The sequence below is a fragment of the Medicago sativa genome, chromosome 3 (assembly GCF_051527215.1).
Source record: "Medicago sativa cultivar Bolivia chromosome 3, Bolivia_mono, whole genome shotgun sequence".
NCBI lineage: Eukaryota > Viridiplantae > Streptophyta > Magnoliopsida > Fabales > Fabaceae > Medicago > Medicago sativa.
This window is the reverse complement of record NC_140751.1, coordinates 48,059,474-48,082,808: the sequence shown is the minus strand read 5'-3', so window position 1 is coordinate 48,082,808 and position 23,335 is coordinate 48,059,474. Positions and strand designations below refer to the sequence as shown.

The 23,335-nt window shown below is 38.3% G+C and overlaps 1 protein-coding gene and 1 non-coding gene across 2 annotated transcripts; both read right to left on the bottom strand.

Moving 5' to 3' along the window:
• Window positions 1-5,682: 5,682 nt before the first annotated feature.
• LOC146937854 (small nucleolar RNA R71) lies at window positions 5,683-5,789 on the bottom strand. The gene has a single exon (XR_015033759.1). It is a non-coding gene; the product is annotated as a small nucleolar RNA R71 (small nucleolar RNA).
• A 13,644-nt stretch (window positions 5,790-19,433) lies between these two features.
• LOC146937853 (uncharacterized) lies at window positions 19,434-19,832 on the bottom strand. Its single transcript, XM_085749541.1, has one exon. It carries the CDS (start codon window positions 19,830-19,832, stop codon window positions 19,434-19,436), a length of 399 nt encoding a protein of 132 aa, XP_085605667.1.
• Between the last annotated feature and the right edge of the window lie 3,503 nt (window positions 19,833-23,335).

Below are 23,335 nucleotides of genomic sequence, written 5' to 3'. Positions count from 1 at the left end.
TCTACCTCATGATTTGGTTCTTTTGTATCTATTCATCTTAAACTTTGTATTTTTCCTTTGTTAGGCACATCTTGTGCTTGAAGGGTTTTTAATATAACTGATTTGGCGTCTTCATAGAAACAAAATCCACCCCATTCAAGCCACCACATATTTTAAGTAACTTAACACTAAAATTTTCACGTTGTTAGAAAAGGGTGGGGATGGAGGTTTGAAATTAGGAAATCGTGAACACCATTCCTTCTTGGAGATGCTCCTTGAACTTGTAGATCAATGTTCTTCGTAAAGACGCACCCATTCGATCACCTTAGATAACAAAGATTAAAACACTATACTTTAAACAAACAATAAAACAAAAACAAAAAACAATATGAAAAAAGTACCTTTCGATCCATTAGAACCAACTTCATGGAAAATGATAATTTTTTATTTTTGTAGTCTTGAACAAACCAAACACGAATTGTAACGCCCTATTTCTATTTAAGCGATAAAACATGGGAATAAAGAATATACTCAAGAAATAGAAGCTACGTCTTCAAAAAAATTCCAACAACATGCATATATAAAAATTCTCAACAGTAGCAGTGAGTATAAATCATACATCACCAAGGTTTACATATCATAAGAACGACATAAATTCATAAATGAAATCTCCAAGACCCGACAAGTTGGTAAAAATCTCCACGACATGAGCAAAATCCCAATACAGATAATCTAGAGTAACATAAACAAACACCTAGATCAGAGCCTATCCTAGACTCTAAAACACGATAGCGGAGAAAGCTCCCGCTATCAAGCAACCACCAAGCAACTCACCAAAGCGACTACCCCTGCACAACGTCTACCCATCCATATAGACAGGTAGGCGGTCAAAACCATTGGGGGTAAGCTTTACATCAATCACAACTCAACACTTCACAGACGTAATTTAACTTTCATATACACATACAACCATTCCAATATTCAAGTATGTACACATCAAACACACTTATCACCAATAATCATTATTCACAAGCAATAGATGCAACATCATACCAATATGATATGCACTTACTTGACACATATATGCATGTGGTACCATATCAACAACCATTAGATGCCAACAAAACATCTTAAGTAAGAGTACACCTCCTCTTACAACCAACTATGTAAAAGTACACCTCCTTCTACATTTCTCATATGACTCAATATGATTATGATGCATGGACATACGACAACAACCCAATAATGCAACTTACAACATAAACAACTACCAACGACAATGTAAAAGTACACTTCCGATTACATTGACTAATTCAACAACAATTGCATTATCAAATACTCATGTCCATACATACAACAAATCACAATTCAAATAAGAGTCTTCACCATATTATCAACAAACACAAACATCGATTGTCACATAAACACTAATCCACAACAACTACACAACTTAGTCCAACAATTCCATGCATTATCTCATAAACCAAGTAAAGTGGAAAATACAACACTTCATGATAAACATCATTTCCAATACCTAACAACCATTCACACATCCTCATTTAATCATATAAAACTATCCGCGAAAGATTTATAAGGTAATTGGCTTTTTAAAACCATTTTCAACAAAGTTCGTATCTCTTTATCACTTTTCCAAAAGAATACCATTTTCAAAACAAAACAAGTTAAGACTCGATGAAACCAATCACATCCATTTTTAGAAGTCATATAATCAGTGTACAACTTGAACCCTACTTCAATTCTATGAGAAAAACGGATTTCGGAAAAATCGACGTTCTTGGACCATTTTTCAAAAGTTAAGTGCGATTCACAAAATAAAGTCCAATTCAATTCAAACGATGTTCCAGTAGGTTTATGTGTGTAAACGGAGATTAAACAAATCAAAAGAAACATTTTAGAAAGCACGAATTGGTCCCCAAGTGCCCGAAACGAAAAACAAAGAAGTGCTGAGCTGGGCACAGTTCGCTTAAGCGACCAAGTCACAGAAGCTACTGTGACTGCTCGCTTAAGCGAAGCTTCATTAGTTCAGAAAAATAACTTTCGGGTTTTTAACTCTTTTCACCCTAAAATCCCAATTTTTATCATTCCAAACCCCAAAACTCAATCCAAAAGATGTTTACAGACCATATACATTTCAAAACACTCAAACATGCATAAGTTTTGAGATTACAACTTCAATTCAACAAAATTCACTGATTCACCAAAACTTTTACAACTTTCAACAACAACAACATATCTCATCATAATTCACCAATTCATGATACCCAATGAATCAATTCATCAACAACACATCTAACAACAACAACAACAACATCTAATCATGAAATCATCCACAATTTAACAACCACAACTTCATTCTTCATCAATTTCACACAAAAACATATCATATTCATATATACCCATTTTGACATACAAATTCAACAACAACAACACAATTATCATTTAATTCATGTACATAATCATATCATCACAATTAAGCACGAATTTCTACAACCAAAATCAAATCAACCACTTATTCAATTAAGCACTTGAGCAAGGAATTAGGGAAGAAGCTACTACTAAAGATTAGGATTGAAATCTAACCCCCTTACCTTAATTCTTCACAAACTCAAGCTAAGGCTTCACTGTAGCTCCAATCCTTGAGCCTCTACCTTCCGCTAGCTCTCTCTAGTCTTCCTCTTCAAACCCTTCTCTTCTCTTGCTCTTTCTCTCTCTATCTCCTCTCAAAATGTGTAAAATGATTATGAAACCCTATTTTCTCTAAAGACTAAAGTTTATATAGGTTCTACATTATTGGGCTCAACTGACAATGCCTTAATGAGCCTAACCCATTTACTAATCTAATTCAAAATGTTTCTACCCACTTAACGGTAAAGTATAATAATAACGGTCACTTACCAGTTATAAAACAATTCACTACAACTCCCTAATACTTAGTAAAATAATAACGGCTCTCACTAAGCACTAAAAATAATCCTCATCAAAATTACGAAATTACCCCTACTCACAAAATGACCAAAATACCCCTGAGTCCAAAATGACTAAAATACCCTTCTAGCACCGAATTCTACAACTCCCAACCAAAAATATACACAGAGGCAATTAATCACATAAGAGCACATGTAAACACATATTAAAACAATTAAAATAAATCTAACGAAAATCGGGCTGTTACAACTCTTTCCCTCTAAAAAGAATTTTCGCCCTCGAAAATTACCTGAAGGAAACAACTCCGAATACGAAACCTTCATCCTACTCTCCGATTCCCAAGTGGCACTCTCACCAGTTGGTCCAACCCAAATCACTTTAACCAAAACGATCTCCTTGCCATGCAAACGCTTCACCTCACGATTCTCAATCCGAACTGGTCAAGTCTCAACGGTCAAATTATCTCTTACTTCCAAATCATCCACTTGAATCAAATGAGACACATCATACACATACTTCCGTAACTGAGACACATGAAACACATCATGAAGGTTCGACAAAGACGGTGGTAACGTAATACGATACGCTACAACCCCAACCTTCTCAACAATCTCAAACGGTCCAACGAAATGAGGAGTCAACTTCCGACACTTCAAGACACGTCCAACTCTGGCTACATGATTCACTCTCAAAAATACATGGTCACCAACCTGAAACTCAATGTCCTTCCTCCTCTTATCATGATAACTCTTTTTCCTTCTCTGAGACACTTTCATCTTCTCTTGAATCATCTTAACCTTTTCCGTAGTCTCTTGTACCACCTCCGGTCCTAACAATGCACTTTCACCTGACTCATACCAACACAACGGAGTTCTACACCTTTGATGACACTAGGTCATATATCACTTTTGTCTTGATTTATATGTATTTTCAGTCGAGTTTAGGTGATTTTGCATGGGTTATGAGCTACAAAGAAGTGAAATTCAAATGCATGAGTACAGGATGGATCGTACTACGATCTCCAGCATCGTACTACGATTTGGAGGTGTTTTGAAGAGCTTTGGCCACTGGAAAAATCGTAGTACGATCTACAAGCATTGTACTATGATATAAGGGAGCGTCTGATGATGATATGGATTTAATGAAACATCGTACTACAATCCTATGCATCATAGTACGATTTCTGCGTGACCTAGAAATTTTCTATAAAAGCCAAACTGTTTTCTGAGCAAAGGGTTCGGAATTTTGGAGAGGAAAACGTACTTTTGGATCTGGATCACGGAGCCGACAATGGCATACCACCAAAACTCATAGCCAGTCATCAATTTCATGTAATGGATTCTCCTTTGTATTTAGTTATTTATGCTTTAGCCATGAGTAGCTAGATCTACTGTGATTAGGTCAAGAGATGATTCTGTATTAGCTTTAACTGACGTAACCTGAAACTCTTATCGTTTTATGAATGTTAATCTAGTTTATTTAGTATAAATTATGCGTAATGCTTTTATGATTCTGACCCAATATAATTGATCTTAGAGATTATAGGACTGCTGACACCAACTTATAACTCGGACATATTTATACTGTTCAACTTAACGGATGATCTAGGGATAGAAAGTTGTTAGGTTGTGATATTTGAATTAACGGACTTTACAGCCTTTGATGATTATAGGTTCACCTAAGGAATTAGGGAATTATGATTAGATAAGTGGACTTAGGATCAAGGGATTGACCTAAGTTAAATTGTTAATTTGTCGTTTACTTTGTAACATTCGTAGACATAAGAAACAGGTTGCGAATAAGCGAAATGCAGATGAATCAATTGACCTAGTCATCTCTCTAAATTGTTTCTAAACCAAAGTTATTCTCGTTATTCTAAATTATAATTTCACTTAAATCTAATTTACCTAAGACAACCCCCTATTTACATACATCTTAACATAAACATTCTTGCTTAGTCGAAATCAAAACAGTCCCTGTGGATACGAATTAAATTATTACTTCGATATAAATTAGTACACTTGCTAATTTTCTATCAAGTTTTTGGCGCCGTTGCCGGGGACTATTGATTAATTTCAACAAGGCAATAACGTTAATTGTTAAGATTTTTGTCATTTTAATTTTTGTCTGTAATTTTCAAAAAAAATTTATTGGTTGTTTATGGTGCAGTGCTATTAAGGTATTCTTTTGCTGTGTATGCGAGGTAGAGTCCGACCAGAGGACTTGTTGTACAATCCAGAAATCGAAAATGCCGCAAGGGCTAATCGAAATGCAGTTCGGTTAGCCAGATCAGCTGAAGGTACAAGCAGAAGTTCTTCACCCATAAACAACCACACCATTGAAATCAAAACTGAAACTGAGCCCATTGCCATGAGTGATGGACAACCACCAAGACCGATGATGGGAGATTATGGGTTGGATGATAACCGTGGTCATTTAACTCATGTCTTCCAACCAGCCAATCCAGTAGCCTTTGACATTAAGAGTTCCGTCCAACAAAACCTTAAGGAAAATCAATACGATGGGCGCGATGACAGAAGCCCTCATGAGCAGCTTAGCCATTTTCATGAAACTTGTTAGTTTTGTGTGCCACCCGCTAATGTCACCGAGAGCCAAAAGAAGCTTAGATTATTCCATTTTACTCTAACCGGTAGAGCCAAAGATTGGTTGCTGTCCATACCTAGTGGAACCATTCAAACTTGGGATGAACTTGAGCTTAAATTCCTTATGAGATTTTTCCCTATGTCCAAATACTGGGAGAAGAAGCATGAGATCACCAACTTTAAACAAGGGGAGGGTGAAACCTTGTATGATGCGTGGGAGCGTTTTAACCTTTTGCTTAAGAGGTGTCCTTCACATGGCCTAGATTAAAAATCTTACCTCCAAGTCTTTACTGAAGGGTTAACCGCTAACCATAGAATGTTTTTAGATGCGTCAGCCGGTGGAAGTATGAGAACCAAAACTGACCATGAAGTCCGGAACCTAATAGAGAACATGACCCAAAATGAGCATCGAGCTGATGCCGAGAAAAAGAAAAGTGGAATGTTTCAGGTGAGTGACAACACTGCTATCTTGGCCAACCAAGAAGCCATGAACAAACACCTTGAAACTCTAACTAAACAGGTCCAAGCCATAACCATGTGACAGGTACAAGCTCAACATGCCCAAGTACAACAAGTGCAATAAAGGTGTGATTTCTGCCACAGAGATCATGCAAATGGTGAGTGTTCTTTAGAGGGATCAAGTGAGGAAGCCAACTACATGGCCAATTATTAGAAAAACAATCCCTACTCTAATACTTACAACCCTGGCTATGCTAAACACCCTAACTTGAGTTACTCTAACACAAATACCCTTAACCCTCTGATACGTGACCGATAGGACCATCTTGAAAACAGGTAATTTGACCCTAACCGCGACCTGTCGGTAGAACCATAGTTATCAAATAAGGAACTTGACCCTAACCGCGACCTGCCGGTAGAACCAAAGTTATCAAACAAAGTGTGACCCTAACCGCGACCTGCCGGTAGAACCAACACTATAAAAGTTCTTATCCCATGAACAAAGGAAAAGTTCTCACAAAATGTGATCAAACTCTCAACAATTTCTTTCTCGGTCTCTCTTTTCATGATTTGATCTTGATCCACTTGATCATGTGCAAGAGTGATCTGACGAGTTTTAAATGAAAATGTGTATGCTTTGGTGTGTCGATCATACTTTGCTCGACGTTGATGCTGCCATGAAAGTCCAAGTAACAAATCCCTCGTTTTGGAAGGCACCACATCACATAGAACCTCATCTTCATATTCTCCAAGTATGAATGACACTCGTACTTGTTTCGTCACGAGAACATCAGTCATATCTTTAAACTCCGGATCCTCGAGACTATAAAGAATATATGGTTTTGGATGCTCAACAACCGAAAGCTGAAACTTCTCAACCATGGTTGTACTTGCCATATTGATCCAGTATTTTCTATCAATAAACAAGCCACAAAATTTATCATTGACAAGACATCTTGTAAAGAAAATATTTTCCTTTTGATTAGCTTCCATGAAATAGCACTAAGAAAATAAAAATTGAAACTTTTGATTTTTTTATTTTTTTGGAATAACAAGACACAACAAGGATTTTATACTTTGGAGAAACAACAACAAGGTACAATCATGAATAAAAGACAATGAAACAAGTTATTCAAGGAATTGGAATATAGAACCCAGAAGTTCAACGAAAAGGAGTAGATTCAAAATATAACAAGGAATTGGAACAATAATATAATAAGAAATTTCAAGGAATTGGAACAATGAAAGAACAAAGATTTTGAGAGGAATATAATAACAAAATAAGGGTTATATATCACCAAGGAAAACTATATCAATATCTTACGCCCTTCCCAATCACAATAATTTTTTTATCTTTTTGGGAAAATGAAGAGTAGATAAGAGGATATTGATGCTTAACACAATTCAGAAAAATATAGTTGACTCAAAGAAACAAAACAAGAAAGCTGATACGGTATAAACAAATAACAATGCGGAAACTTTTTTTTTTTTTTTTTTATATATTTTTTTTAACTGAGTAAGATAATCTAAGATAGATAACACCTGATTTCAAGAGCCGAAGCTCTGATACCAACTGATACGTGACCGATAGGACCATCTTGAAAACAGGTAATTTGACCCTAACCGCGACCTGCCAGTAGAACCATAGTTATCAAATAAGGAACTTGACCCTAACCGCGACCTGCCGGTAGAACCAAAGTTATCAAACAAAGTGTGACCCTAACCGCGACCTGCCGGTAGAACCAACACTATAAAAGTTCTCACAATAGAGAAAACTTAAATATATTAATCTTCAAATTGTCCTTTGAGAAGTACATGAGCTTCTTATTTATAGCCTAAGCTTGAAATACTAGAATTAAATTCACACTACCATGCATTTACCAAATACATTGATAAGTGCATGTTTATTACCTAGAAAATAGGCACTAACTTGATTGAAATTCCCACTAGCCACTATAATAACTTAGAGCACTATTTTGAAGCATTTGGAGAGGCTAAGAGAATACAAAAGACCATCTAAAAATCCACCCAAAAATAAAAACGAAAATTACTTATTAAAATGGAGAAAATTGGACTTTTAATGGTTGTTTTATTCAGCACTAATCAACCCACTAAAGCTCTTTGTCATGTGAATTTCTTATAGGTTTCCTTCCACATGCTTAGTGAACTCTTGATCTCATCACCCTCTCTATCCTAACCCTTCACGCCAACAACCACAACAACAACAACAAAAACCTCCAGCAGCTTGGGAAGAAGCCATGACCAAATTCATGCAAATGACTCAAGCCAACTTGGAGGAGATGAAAGCAAGTCAGGAAGCTGAAAGGAAGAATAATGAAGCAGCCCGAAAAATGTTTGAAACTCAAATTGGGCAAATGGCGAAACAAATGGCTGAACATTCCAAAGGGGGATTCTCAGGCAACACTCAAGACAATCCGAAGAACAATGAGAGTTGCAAGGCTATTGAATTGAGAAGTAAGAAGGTGTTAACACCTTTGCCTCCGAAAGCAACTAAAAAGAATGAGGAAGTTGAGGTAGAGGAGAGTGAACAAGAAGTAGTTGAAAAAAATAATGAGGGTGTGGTTGAAAATGAGCATGAAGAGAAAAATTCAGAGGGAGAAAAAAGTGAGAAATTGAGTGATGAGGAGTCCATTTTGAGGAAGACCAAGAGCCAACTTCTTGAAGAGGGTGGGAAGAAACAATTTATTCCTTCTTATGTGAAATTGCCCTACCCACATTTGTCAAATAAGAAAGAGAAGGAGGCGGACCAATTCAAAAAGTTTATGGAGCTATTTTCTCAATTACAAGTGAAAATTCCCTTCAGTGAGGCTATCGAGCAGATGCCATTGTATGCAAAGTTCATGAATGATTTGTTAACCGGAAGGAAGAAACCTAGAGATGGTGAGAACATCGCATTGTCAGAGAATTGCAGTGCCATTCTTCAGAAGAAATTACCTCCTAAATTGAAAGATCCAGGTGCATTCACCAATCCTTGCACTATTGGGAAGGTGAATGTTGGAAGGGAATTATGTGATTTAGGGGCTAGTATCAATCTGATGCCGCTTTCCATGATGAAGAAGTTAGGATGCGGGGAACCAAAACCAACAAAGATGACTCTTACACTTGCTGATCGCTCTATTTCCCATCCTTATGGAGTGTTGGAGGATGTATTGGTGATGGTAAATGAGCTATTGTTTCATGCTGATTTTGTTATCTTAGATAATGAAGAAGATGATGAGACACCCTTGTTATTGGGAAGACCCTTCTTAGCAACGGGAAGAGCTTTGATCGATGTTGAGATGGGTGAGTTGATACTCATGTTTCAGAATGAACAGGTTGTATTTAATATCTTTGAAGCTATGAAGCATAGGAATGATCATCCTCAGTGCTATAGGGTTGATGTTATTGATTGTCTAGTTGATGAAAGAAATCAAGAAGAAACTCCTGTCCAACCTTTGGAAAGAGTGATGGCAAATTCAATTGAAAGTTGTGAGAGAGACACTAATGATGAGGTTGATGAGTGTGTGCAACAATTGAAGGCATCAAAGGCTGAATCCGCAAACAAAAAATTTGAAGTTTTAGAAACAAAAGCTGTGGAGAAACCAAGTGCACCGAAATTGAAAGAACTCCCATCTCATTTAAAGTACGTGTTTTTAAGTGAAGATGCCAGCCACCCAGCAATCATCAGTAGTACCTTATCCTCTCTTGAAGAAGAAAAACTGATGAGAGTCCTGAAAGACAACAAGGCAGCTCTTGGGTGGCACATATCAGATTTAAAGGGAATTAGTCCAGCCTATTGTATGCATAAAATCCATCTGGAGGCTGAATACAAACCGGTGGTCCAACCCCAAAGGCGCCTTAACCCCACAATGAAAGAAGTTGTCAAGAAGGAGGTCCTTAAGTTGTTGGATGCAGGCATGATTTACCCAATTTCAGATAGTGCATGGGTAAGCCTGGTGCATGTGGTACCTAAGAAAGGAGGGATGACTGTGGTAGGAAATGAAAAAAATAAGTTGATCCCTACTCGGACGGTGACTGGTTGGAGGATGTGTATTGACTACCGCAGGTTGAATCAGGCCACTAGGAAGGACCACTTCCCTTTACCCTTCATGGACCAGATGTTGGAGAGGCTAGCTGGGCAGGCTTTTTACCGTTTCTTGGATGGATATTCGGGGTACAACCAAATTGCGGTGTCTTCGGAAGATCAGGGGAAGACAACTTTCACGTGCCCGTTCGGCGTATTTGCATATCGAAGGATGCCCTTTGGATTGTGCAACGCACCAGCCACTTTCCAAAGGTGCATGCTTGCCATCTTCGCAGACTTGCTTGAGAAGAACATAGAGGTATTTATGGATGACTTTTCTATTTTCGGTAAGTCCTTTGATAATTGTCCACATCACTTGGATGTTGTTCTCAAGAGATGCATTGAAACTAACCTTATTTTAAACTGGGAAAAATGTCACTTTATGGTGACCGAAGGTATAGTTTTGGGTATAAAATCTCTGGGAAAGGCATCCAAGTTGATCAAGCTAAAATCGAGGTTATAGAAAAACTTCCTCCTCCCATCAATGTGAAGAGGGTGAGGAGTTTTTTGGGGCGCGTTGGTTTTTATAGGCGGTTTATAAAAGACTTTTCAAAAATTGCAAAGCCCCTCTGTAACCTTCTTGTTAAAGCGAATGATTTTGTTTTTGATGCTGAATGCTTAAAATCGTTTTCTCTAATTAAGAAAAAGTTGGTCACTGCGCCGGTAATCATTGCACCAAATTGGGACCTCTCATTTGAACTAATGTGTGATGCAAGCGATTACGCGGTTGGAGCAGTGCTTGGCCAACGCCATGAGAAATTTTTCCATGCCATCTATTATGCAAGCAAGGTTTTGAACGAAAACTAAGTCAATTATTCAACTACTGAGAAAGAGTTGCTTGCCATAATATTTGCTTTGGAAAAATTTCGCTCATATCTCATTGGTTCCAAAGTTATTATCTTTACAGATCATGCGGCATTGAAATTTTTGCTTACTAAGGGGGACTCCAAACCCCGGTTGCTGAGATGGAACTCTTGCTTCAAGAGTTTGATGTAGAAATCAAAGACAAGAAGGGAGTAGAAAATGTGGTGGCTGACCACTTCTCCCGTTTGGAGAATGATGAGGTAACCAAGAAAGAAAAGGCCATTGAGGCCGAATTTCCCGATGAACAACTGTTTGTGGTAGCTGAAAGACCATGGTTTGCAGACATGGAAAAATTCAAAGCCGGGAACTTGAATCCTGAAGAGTTCACATATCAGCAGAAGAAGAAATTCTTCAAGGAGGCTAACTTTTACGTTTGGGATGACCAGTACTTGTTTAGAACTAACACTGATGGTTTGTTACGTAGATGTGTTGCAGGTGATGAAGTGAAAAGCATTATGCGGCACTGCCATAGCTCCGCTTATGGAGGCCACCACAACGGTGAAAGGATCGCAGCCAAAGTGTTACAAAGTGGCTTCTGGTGGCAGACCTTGTTCAAGGATTGTCAAGAGTTTGTCAGACACTGCGAAAAGTGTCAAAGGACAGGTAACATATCGAAGAGGAATGAGATGCCCCTAAATGGAATTCTCGAGGTCAAACCTTTTTACTGCTCGGGCATTGCTTCATGGGTCCATTCCCATCTTCTTACTCTAACCTTTATATCCTTGTCTGTGTGGATTATGTAACCAAATGGGTGGAGGCAATTGCTTGCATAGCCAATGATGCCCATACGGTCGTTAATTTTCTAAAGAAAAACATTTTTCCTAGGTTTGGAACCCCTAGAGTTTTGATCAGTGATGGGGGAAGCACTTTTGCAACAAATACTTAGAAAGTGTTCTTGCAAAATATAATGTGAAGCATAAAGTTGCTACTCCCTATCATCCTCAAACTAGTGGGCAGGTAGAAGTGTCTAATAGACAACTGAAACAAATCCTAGAGAAAACAGTAGCATCATCTAGGAAAGATTGGTCTAAGAAACTTGATGATGCACTGTGGGCTTACAGAACTGCTTTTAAAACTTCCATTGGTTTTTCACCATTTCAGTTAGTTTATGGGAAGTCTTGTCATTTACCAGTTGAGTTGGAACACAAAGCTTATTGGGCGATTAAATTTTTAAATTTTGATCACACATTAGCTGGTAAGGAAAGACTCCTTAAACTAAATGAATTGGAAGAAATGAGGCTGCAAGCGTATGAAAATGCGCTAATTTATAAAGAAAGAACAAAAAAATATCATGATCGCAACCTCGTTTCTAGGGAGTTTTATGCTGGGCAACCAGTTTTATAATTCAATTCTAGGTTAAAGTTGTTTCCAGGAAAGTTGAAGTCCAAGTGGTCCGGACCTTTCATAGTGAAGAATGCATGCCAAAATGGAGCTGTGGAGGTCACTACACCTGATGGTGAGAGAAGCTTTAAGGTCAATGGGCAAAGGTTGAAGCCATATCATGTTGGTGACTTGCCCAAGGAAAGGGTAGGTTTAGTACTCAAGGACCTTTAAGAGGTCGTCTGAAGTCAAGCTAATGACGGAAAACAAGCGCTGAGTGGGAGGCAACCCACTAGTTTATATTTCAGGTATCTTTATTTTGTTTGTATATACATAAAAAAATAAGGATATAGAAGGAACAAATGTTTTTTTTCTTCTCAAAGAGGCAAAATCTAATTGTGCGATCGTACTACGATTACAAGCATCGTAGTACGATGTGATAAGCCCACAAAACATTGTTCCTTCTGGAAAAATCGTAGTATGATATCCAGAAATCGTACTACGATGTCTCAGAAAAAAAAAGGGCCAACCGATATCATCGTACTCCGATACATGCATCGTAGTACGATGTATGGAGCCTAAAAACCATCTCTTTTCTGGAAATATCGTACTACGATGCGAGGGAATCGTACTACGATATTTAAAATTTTTCATTCCCTCGACCATTACAGACACCATCGTAGTACGATATACGCCATCGTACTACGATCTCTCCTGCCTATATAACCTGAAGCCGCACCCAAACCACCCTATTTTCATTCCGACCTAGCGAAGCTCTGTTAAAAGTTTCTCCAAAATCCGTGAATCTTTAACCAAAACCCATTTACACACCAAATCTTCATTCTCCCTTCACTAAAAACACCACAAATCATTAACTTCACAAAACAAACTACGCATAACCCAAAACTTCCACAAATTTCTCTTACCCATTTTATCAAACACCTTCCAAGCATCATATAATGGCCCCAAAAACATCCCTCAACACTGACCCACAAGGAAGGAAACGAACCAGACGCTAAACACAAGCCTCAATCTCCAACCCACAGCCATAATCAACCCAAGTATCCACTTCACCGACTACTTACCAAAGGTTCAAGTCGGTAGAATCAGAGGAAAGGTTCCAGGAAATTAAGGAACGTGAGTTTGTCGGAGAAAGGGCGTTTGATATCAAGAATCTGACTGGGCACACGACATTTAAAGCCACCTTGAGGGAGAAAGGTTGGGAGGGTTTGAATGCAATGATGACAAAAACAAGCAACAAGACCATTGCGTTAAAATTCTTTGCTAATGCATATGTGGAAGCTAAGTCGGATTATGTCGCAACCGTGAGGGGTATAGAAGTGAGTTATGCATCACGAGATATCAACCGTTTGTTGGGTTTACCGGTTCCGCAAGCTTGTGATGTGGAGCGGTGAAAGGTCGCTTTGAATTGGCCCGAGAATCATGAAGAATGGGACGATTATGGTAACCACGAAGAACACAACATTGGGTCACAATTGTCTAATAAACCTTTTGTGTGAAAAAGCTGGTGTCCCAACTGAGCCATTAGACGTGTTTGTCAAATCTCAGCTCCTCATTATGGACACTACATTGGAGGGGTATGAGAAGAAGCTGCGAGAAGAGGGGGTAACCAACATGAGCAAGAAGAGCAACCAAATTTGCAAGAAGAACCTAAAGCCGAGTACCCGCCTATGCACCCTGCATTGGCTGAGTATATCTATACATCGGCTAATTGGATGGAGGAGGCATCGTCTCAGATGTACATTGAGCCTCCTATGTTTTCACAATAGTTTGCTACAATGGCACTTCAGTACAAGAGGAAGCCGACTGGTTCTTATCAGAGGTTTGGCTCTAGAGTTCGCATGGAGGGTTACTTTAATGCTACTAGAAAAAGGGCAGCTTAGTTGGAGAAGGATATTGCTGAAGATTATGAGTACGGAGAGAATGTGGAGATTGCAAGCATGTTGAACACCGACCCTCCAACTTGTCTGGGGACGATCAACCGAATCAGATGGATGAGGAGGAGGATTGACTCCACACCTTCGGCACAGTAGTTTATTAGTTTTGCATTTTTATTTTCTCTGTTTTAGCATAATAAAAAAAAACTGTGTTGTGACTGCTGCTAGTGTTATGATTGTTGTATGCCTCTATTTGTAATTGCATCTTCGTTTGTTTGTTATTAATGAATTTACCTTGTTTTTGAATTTTTCCACTCTAGTAGCATTTGTCATCAATGGTATAGCAAAAGTTCAAGGAGGAAGAGCTTGCACGAAGGTCTTGTTAAAGTGTACAACATTGTGAATCAACAACTTCCATAAACCTCAACTAGTTAGTTCCAAAGCCAAAATTTTTATTTTTCAATTTTCACAAAACATGAGTGTTCCATGCTAATACTATTTCTGAGACTTGCGAATTTTCTTTATGTCGATTGATTATGTTGCTTACACACTAAGGCAAAGTGCTTGTACCTTGAGCCTTTCAAGCCTACCCGTTGAATGTAATTTTTCCCATTTTTAAGGCAACTTTGAGCTCGTAGGTTTGACTCTGTTGTTTCGGTGACAAACCACATTTTGAGCCTAGAGACCATAGGAATTTATCCCTATATCATGTTGGAGTTAGGCAATTGTGATTTGGTATAATTCTAAGTTTGGGGTTGCTCATGGGATAGCAACATTTTAAGTTTGGGGTGAGGGTTACAGAGAACATGAGTATATAGATCACAAATGTCTCACATAAAAAAAAGAGAAACTATTTCAATCAAGTTGATACAAAAATCAACTCAAAAAAAAATTTGTTTCTTTTGTGAATTAAACTGAGACATGTTTTGTAAATGTAGTGATTCGAATCATATTGTGTTCTCTAACTCTTTGTGCATATGATGTCAAGTTGTGGTGATCATTGTCGAAGTAAGTAGGAAATGTCTAACTCCAAAGTGTCATGTTTAAGCCTACTTCCCAAATTGTCCCACCTTTAACCTTAGCCCCGTTACACCCTAAAAGTCCTTAAATGTGTGTATGGCAATGTGACTTTGATTGATGTTTAGAAGGTTTTCAAGTTTTGGCAATATAGTGATTAGTATGTCGACTGTGTGTACCCTTTCAATGATGTTGCGTGAAGTTATGGAGTGAATGATTTGGCAAGCAAGTTAGCCCACTAATGCTAACTAGAAGATGAACTTTTGATTTACCATTGATGAGTAAGTGCTATTTTACTGTTGAATTTCATTTTTAAGGTAAGTTCCTTGAGGACAAGTAAAGATGCAAGTTTGGGGTTGTGATGACACTAGGTCATATATCACTTTTGTCTTGATTTATATATATTTTCAGTCGAGTTTAGGTGATTTTGCATGGGTTATGAGCTACAGAGAAGTGAATGAGTACAGGATGCATCGTACTACGATCTCCAGCATCGTACTACGATTTAGAGGTGTTTTGAATAGCTTTGGCCACTGGAAAAATTGTAGTACGATCTACAAGCATCGTACTACGATATAAGGGAGCGTCTGATGATGATATGGATTTAATGAAGCATCGTGTTATGATCCTATGCATTGTAGTACGATTTCTGCGTGACCTAGAAATTTTCTATAAAAGCCAAACTGTTTTCTGAGCAAAGGGTTCGGAATTTTGGAGAGGAAAACGTACTTTTGGAGCTGGATCACGGAGCCGACAATGGCATACCACCAAAACTCATAGCCAGTCATCAATTTCATGTAATGGATTCTCCTTTGTATTTAGTTATTTATGCTTTAGCCATGAGTAGCTAGATCTACTGTGATTAGGTCAAGAGATGATTCTGTATTAGCTTTAACTGACGTAACCTGAAACTCTTATCGTTTTATGAATGTTAATCTAGTTTATTTAGTATAAATTATGTGTAATGCTTTTATGATTCTGACCCAATATAACTGATCTTAGAGATTATAGGACTGATGACACCAGCTTATAAATCAGACCAATTTATACTGTTTAACTTAACAGATGATCTAGGGATAGAAAGTTGTTAGGTTGTGATATTTGAATTAACGGACTTTACAACCTTTGATGATTATAGGGTCACCCAAGGAATTAGGGAATTATGATTAGATAAGTGGACTTAGGATCAAGGGATTGACCTAAGTTAATTTGTTAATTCGTCGTTTACTTTGTAACATTCATAGACATAAGAAACAGGTTGCGAATAAGCGAAATGCAGATGAATCGATTGACCTAGTCATCTCTCTAAATTGTTTCTAAACCAAAGTTATTCTCGTTATTCTAAATTATAATTGCACTTAAATCCAATTTGCCTAAGGCAACCCCCTATCTACATACATCTTAACATAAACATTCTTGCTTAGTCGAAATCAAAACAGTCCCTGTGGATATGAATTAAATTATTACTTTGATATAAATTAGTACACTTGCTAATTTTCTATCAACCTTCGACCATACAAAGCCTCAAATGGTGCCATTCCGATACTAGAATGAAAACTGTTGTTGTAAGTAAACTCAATCAATGGTAAACATTCGACCCAACTAACACCTTGTTCTAAAACACAAGCTCTCAACAAATCTTCCAAACTCTGAATAGTCATCTTCGTCTGACCATCAGTCAGGGGATGATAAGCAGAGCTCAATCTTAACTTAGTTCCCAAAGCTACTTGCAAACTTTCCCAAAACTTAGAAGTAAACCTCGGATCTCGATCTGACACAATACTAGAAGGAATACCATGCAATCTAACAATCTGCTCAATGTAGACCTCAGCCAACTTCGCCACAGGCATACCGGTCTTGATAGGAACAAAATTTGCCGACTTCGTCAACCGATCAACAATCACCCAAATCGAATCATAACCCTTAACAATCTTCGGCAACGCTCCGACAAAATCCATAGGGATGCTATCCCACTTCCACTCTGGCACAAACAACGGTTGCATCAAACACGACGGTCTCTGATGTTCAATCCGACTTCTGACAAACCAAACAAGAATAAACAAATTCCGCGATCTCCTTCTTCATTCTAGGCCACCTAAACAACATCTTCAAATCTTGATACATCTTAGTGGCTCCTGGATGAATACTCAGACTACTCCTGTGACCTTCTTCCAAAATCCGTCTCTTAAGCTCAAGAACATCTGGTACACAAACCCGACCACGAAACATCAAAACACCGTTCCCATCCAATCTAAAATCCCCACCTTTACCTTGATTAACCAACACCACTCGATCCAAAAGTTCCAAATCTTCCTTTTTTCCATTCTTGATCTCTTCCAAAATATTACTCATCAGCTTCAACATGCCTAATCTCACACCATCCGACGTCAACTCACTAACCAAACTCAAATCTCAAAACTGCTCAATCAATTCTAACTCTTTAACCATCAAAGAGGAAATGTGTAACGACTTCCTACTCAAATCATCTACCACTACATTCGCCTTTCCAGGATGATAACTCAGCTAAAAATCGAAATCCTTAATATACTCCAACCATCTTCTTTGCCTCATATTCAACTTCTTCTGATTAAACAAGTACTTCAAACTCTTGTGGTCACTGAACACTTCAAACTTAGAACCATACAGATAATGCCTCCAAATCGTCAACACATACACAACTGCCGCCAATTCCAAATCATGAGTCGAATAATTCTTCTCATGCACTTTCAACTGCCTTGATGCATAAGCCACAACCTAAAGATTCTGCATAAGCACGCCTCCAAGACCCATCTTAAAGGCATCACAATACACAGCAAACGATTCCTTCGGATTCCGCAAAATCAACACTGGAGCTGAAGTCAACCTCTTCTTCAAATCTTGGAAACTCTTCTCACACTTAGCATCCCAAACATAAGCTTGTCCTTTCTGAGTCAACTGCGTTAATGGCAACGCTAACTTAGAGAACCCCTCAATGAACCTCCAATAATAACCTGCTAATCCAAGAAAGCTTCTAACTTCAAAAACAGACTTGGGAGATTCCCACTGCAACACTGCATCAACCTTCGACGGATCCACGACAATACCACCTTTAGAAATCACGTGACCAAGGAAACTCACTTCACGCAACCAAAACTCACACTTCGACAACTTAGCAAGAAACTTATTCTCCTTCAAGACACCCAACACAATCCTCAAATGCTCAGCATGCTCCTCTTCCGACTTCAAATATACCAAAATATCATCTATAAGCACCACCACAAAACGGTCCAGAAAAGGATGAAATATTCTATTCATATATTTCATGAAGACACCTGGCGCATTAGATACTCCAAATGGCATCACCGAATACTCATAGTGTCCATACCTCGTTCGGAACGCAGTTTTGGATATATCTTCTGTCTTTACTCTAATCTGCTGATATTCTGACCTCAAATCAATCTTGCTTAACACTTCCGCACCAACTAAATGATCCATCAAATCATCAATCCTCGGAAGCGGATACCGATTCTTAATCGTCACCTTATTCAATTGCCGATAATCCACACACAACCTCATGCTTCCATCCTTCTTCTTAACCAACAACACTGGAGCACCCCATGGAGAAACACTCGGCCTGATAAACTGCTTCTCAAGCAACTCTTCCAACTGCTGCTTCAATTCACCTAACTCCGATGCAGACATCCGATATGGCGCAATCGAAATAGGACTCGTTCCTGGTACCAAATCAATTGCAAACTCAACTTCCCTCTCCAGCGGTAATTCAGTAATGTCGTCCGGAAAAACTTCTGGAAATTCTTGCACTACCGGAAAATCACTAATTCCTCTCTCACTACCCTCTTTCAATGATGCAAACATCATGAATACACTTGCTTCACCGTCCAAAGACTTCTTCACTTGCTCCGCCGTTAAGAACTTCTCACCCATCTCAGCTACCGGCTTAGAAAACATTATACTCTTGGTTAAGCAATTAATGTTAACACCAAAAGATAACATCCAATCCATACCAAAAATCACGTCCATATGCTTCAACGGAAGACACACAAGGTCCAACTCAAAATCGACATTACCAAAATTAACAAGACACTTAGCACACACTAAGGAAGTAGTCACCAAACCACTAGCCGGGGTGTCGATAACCATCCCTCGCGACAACGGAGTTACAACCAAATTCAAACGCTCAACACAACTAACCGAGATAAAAGAATGAGTAGCACCGATATCAATAATTGCAATCAAAGGAGTACTATTGATAAAACATGTACCTCAGATGAGATTATCCGGATGCTCCACCTCTTCTGCATTCAGTGCAAACACCTTTCCCGTCGCCTTCTTCGGCTTGGTACACTTAGCACTGATATGGCCCTTCTCACCACAATTGTAACAAGTAACCTCCTTCTCGACATTTGTACACTCAAATGCCTTGTGACCCGCTTTTCCACACTTGTAGAAACTATCATCTTTCTTGAAATCATTAGCAAAATGACCCAACGTGCCACACTTAAAGCACCTGACTTCAGCCGCATTCAACTTAGAGCCTCCACGAGCTTCTTTCTTCTTTCCTTTGTCCTTGTTATACGGTTTCCCAAATCCATGACTCTTTCCTTTCTTATCATGTTGTGCCTTGTAATGATTAGCTCTAGTCCTTCCGGCGTCATCAACCATACGACACTTATGCACCTATGTGTCAATGTCTCGGATCTCCTGAATACACATATACTGATAGATATCTGGCCTCAAACCACTCTCGAACTTCACACACTTAGAAATCATCGCATCCTCAGCATTAATGTACGGACAAAACCTCGAAAGCTCCTCGAACTTAGCCGCATACTCAGCCGCTGAATGATTCTCTTGCTTCAAGTTCAAGAATTCCACTTCCTTCTTTGTCCTCAAATCCTCAAGAAAATACTTCCTCAAAAACTCACTCTTGAACCTAGTCAAGTCACGGCCTCTTCACCAGCCTCAAGCCTCCCCTTAGCATTCGTCCACCAATACTCAGCCTCCTCGGCAACCATATGAGTAGCAAACCTAATCTTCTGATCCTCACTAGTCACCATAGATGGGAAGATCCTCTCCATGCCTTGCACCCATGTCTGAGCTCCCTCCGGGTCATACCTACCCTTGATTGTTGGTGGACTGTTTCGCAAGAAACGATCAAGCCTCAGTTCCTCGGCTTCTCCAAGATCACGATGTCCAACCGCCGCCTGCTCGTTGGCTTGAGCCAACACCTGTGCCATTACAGACAAAGCCTCTGCAATCACTGCATCATCTCTACCACTAGCCATCTCATGACTACACAAAACCAACCAAGAGATAAGAACAAAAGCACAACAAGGTAAGTATCGAAGGTAACTCATTACCATTCGTATAATAACAAGAAAATCAACGAATACTAGTCCGGACAAGACAGACCACGACTCTGATACCAACTTGTAACACCCTATTTATATTTAAGCGATAAAACACGCGAATAAAGAATATATTCAAGAAATAGACGCTACGTCTTCAACAAAATTCCAACAACATGCATATATAAAAATTCTCAACAGTCGCAGCGGGTATAAATCATACATCACCAAGGTTTACATATCATAAGAACGACATAAATTCATAAATGAAATCTCCAAGACCTAATAAGTGGGTAAAAGTCTCCACGACATGAGCAAAATCCCAAAACAGATAATCTAGTGTAACATAACAGACACCTAGATTAGAGCCTATCCTAGACTCTAAAACACGATAGCGGAGAAAGCTCCCGCTATCCAAGCAACCACCAAGCAACTCACCAAAGCGACTACTCCTGCACAACGTCTACCCATCCATACAGACAGGTAGGCGGTCAAAACCACTGGGGGTAAGCTTTACATCAATCATAATCAAATATAAACAGTTGGATATAATTAAATCAAATCAAACCTCAACAATTCACATACGTAATTTAACTTTCATATACACATACAACCATTCCAATATTGAAGTATGTAACCATCAAACACACTTATCACCAATAATCATTATTCACAAGCAATAGATGCAACATCATACCAATATGATATGCACTTACTTGACACATATATGCATGTGGTACCATATCAACAACCATTAGATGCCAACAGAACATCTTAAGTACGAGTACACCTCCTCTTACAACCAACTATGTAAAAGTACACCTCCTTCTACATTTCTCATATGACTAAATATGATTATGATGTATGGACATACGACAACAACCCAATAATGCAACTTACAACATAAACAACTACCAAGGACAATGAAAAAGTACACCTCTGATTACATTAACTAATTCAACAACAATTGCATTATCAAATACTCATGTCCATACACACAACAAATCACAATTCAAATAAGAGTCTTCACTATATTATCAACAAACACCAACATCGATTGCCACATAAACATTAATCCACAACAACTACACAACTTAGTCCAACAATTCCATGCACTTTCTCATAAACCAAGTAAAGTGGAAAATACAACACTTCATGATAAACATCATTTCCAACACCTAAAAACCATTCACACATCCTCATTTAATCATATAAAACTATCCATGAAAGATTTATAAGGTAATTGGCTTTTTAAAACCATTTTTAACAAAGTTCGTCTTTCTTTATCACTTTTCCAAAAGAATCTCATTTTCAAAACAAAACAAGTTAAGACTCGATGAAACCAATCACAACCATTTTTAGAAATCATATAATCAGTGTACAACCTTAACCCTACTTCAATTCTATGAGAAAAACGGGTTTCGGAAAAATCGACGTTCTTGGACCATTTTTCAAAAGTTAAGTGCGATTCATAAAATCAAGTCCAATTCGATTCAAACGATGTTCTAGTAGGTTTAAGTGTGTAAACAAAGATTAAACAAGTCAAAACAAACATTTTAGAAAGCACGGATTGGTCCCCAAGTGCCAAAAACGAAAAACAAAGAAGTGCTGAACTGGGCACAGTTCGCTTAAGCGAAAGCCTGCTCGCTTAAGAGACCAAGTCACAGAAACGAAAAACAAAGAAGTGCTGAACTGGGCACAGTTCTCTTAAGCGAAATCCTACTCGCTTAAGAGACCAAGTCACAGAAGCTACTATGACTGCTCGCTTGCAGCTCTCTTAAGCGAAGCTTCATCAGTTCAGAAAAATAACTTTCGGGTTTTTAACCCTTTTCACCCCAAAATCCCAATTTTTATCATTCCAAACCCCAAAACTCAATCCAAAAGATGTTTACAGGTCATATACATTTCAAAACACTCAAACATGCATAAGTTTTGAGATTACAACTTCAATTCAACAAAATTCACCAATTCACCAAAACTCTTACAACTTTCAACAACAACAACAAATCTCATCATAATTCACCAATTCATGATACCCAATGCATCAATTCATCAACAACACATCTAACAACAACAACAACAACATCTAATCATGAAATCATCCACAATTTAACAACCACAACTTCATTCTTCATCAATTTCACACAAAAACATATCATATTCATATATACCCATTTTGACATACAAATTCAACAACAACAACATAATTATCATTCAATTCATGTACATAATCATATCATCACAATTAAGCACGGATTTCTACAACCAAAATCAAATCAACCACTTATTCAATTAAGCACTTGAGCAAGGAATTAGGGAAGAAGTTACTACAAAAGATTAGGATTGAAATCTAACCCCCTTACCTTAATTCTTCACAAACTCAAGCTAAGGCTTCACTTTAGCTCCAATCCTTGAGCCTCTACCTTCCTCTATCTCTCTCTAGTCTTCCTCTTCAAACCCTTCTCTTCTTTTGCTCTTTCTCTCTCTCTCTCTCTCTCTCTCTCTCTCTCTCTCTCTCTCTCTCTCTCTCTCCTCTCAAAATGTGTAAAATGATTACGAAACCCTATTTTCTATAAACATTAGAGTTTATATAGGTTCTACATAATTGGGCTCAACTCACAATGCCTCAATGGACCTAACCCATTTACTAATCTAATTCAAAATGTTTCTACTCACTTAACCGTAAAATATAATAGAAAATTGCTTTTTTGACAATGAATACTTCCAATTGACACAAGTAAATGACGCTATTACCCCCAGCGGTAGTTAACTACCGCTGGTTAAAGCGCCGACAGTTAACTACTGCTGGCTTCCAGC

Coding starts and splice junctions, on each gene's coding strand:
- LOC146937853 (XM_085749541.1), bottom strand. CDS start 19,832: ATGGTTGATGACGCCGGAAGGACTAGAGCTAATCATTACAAGGCACAA.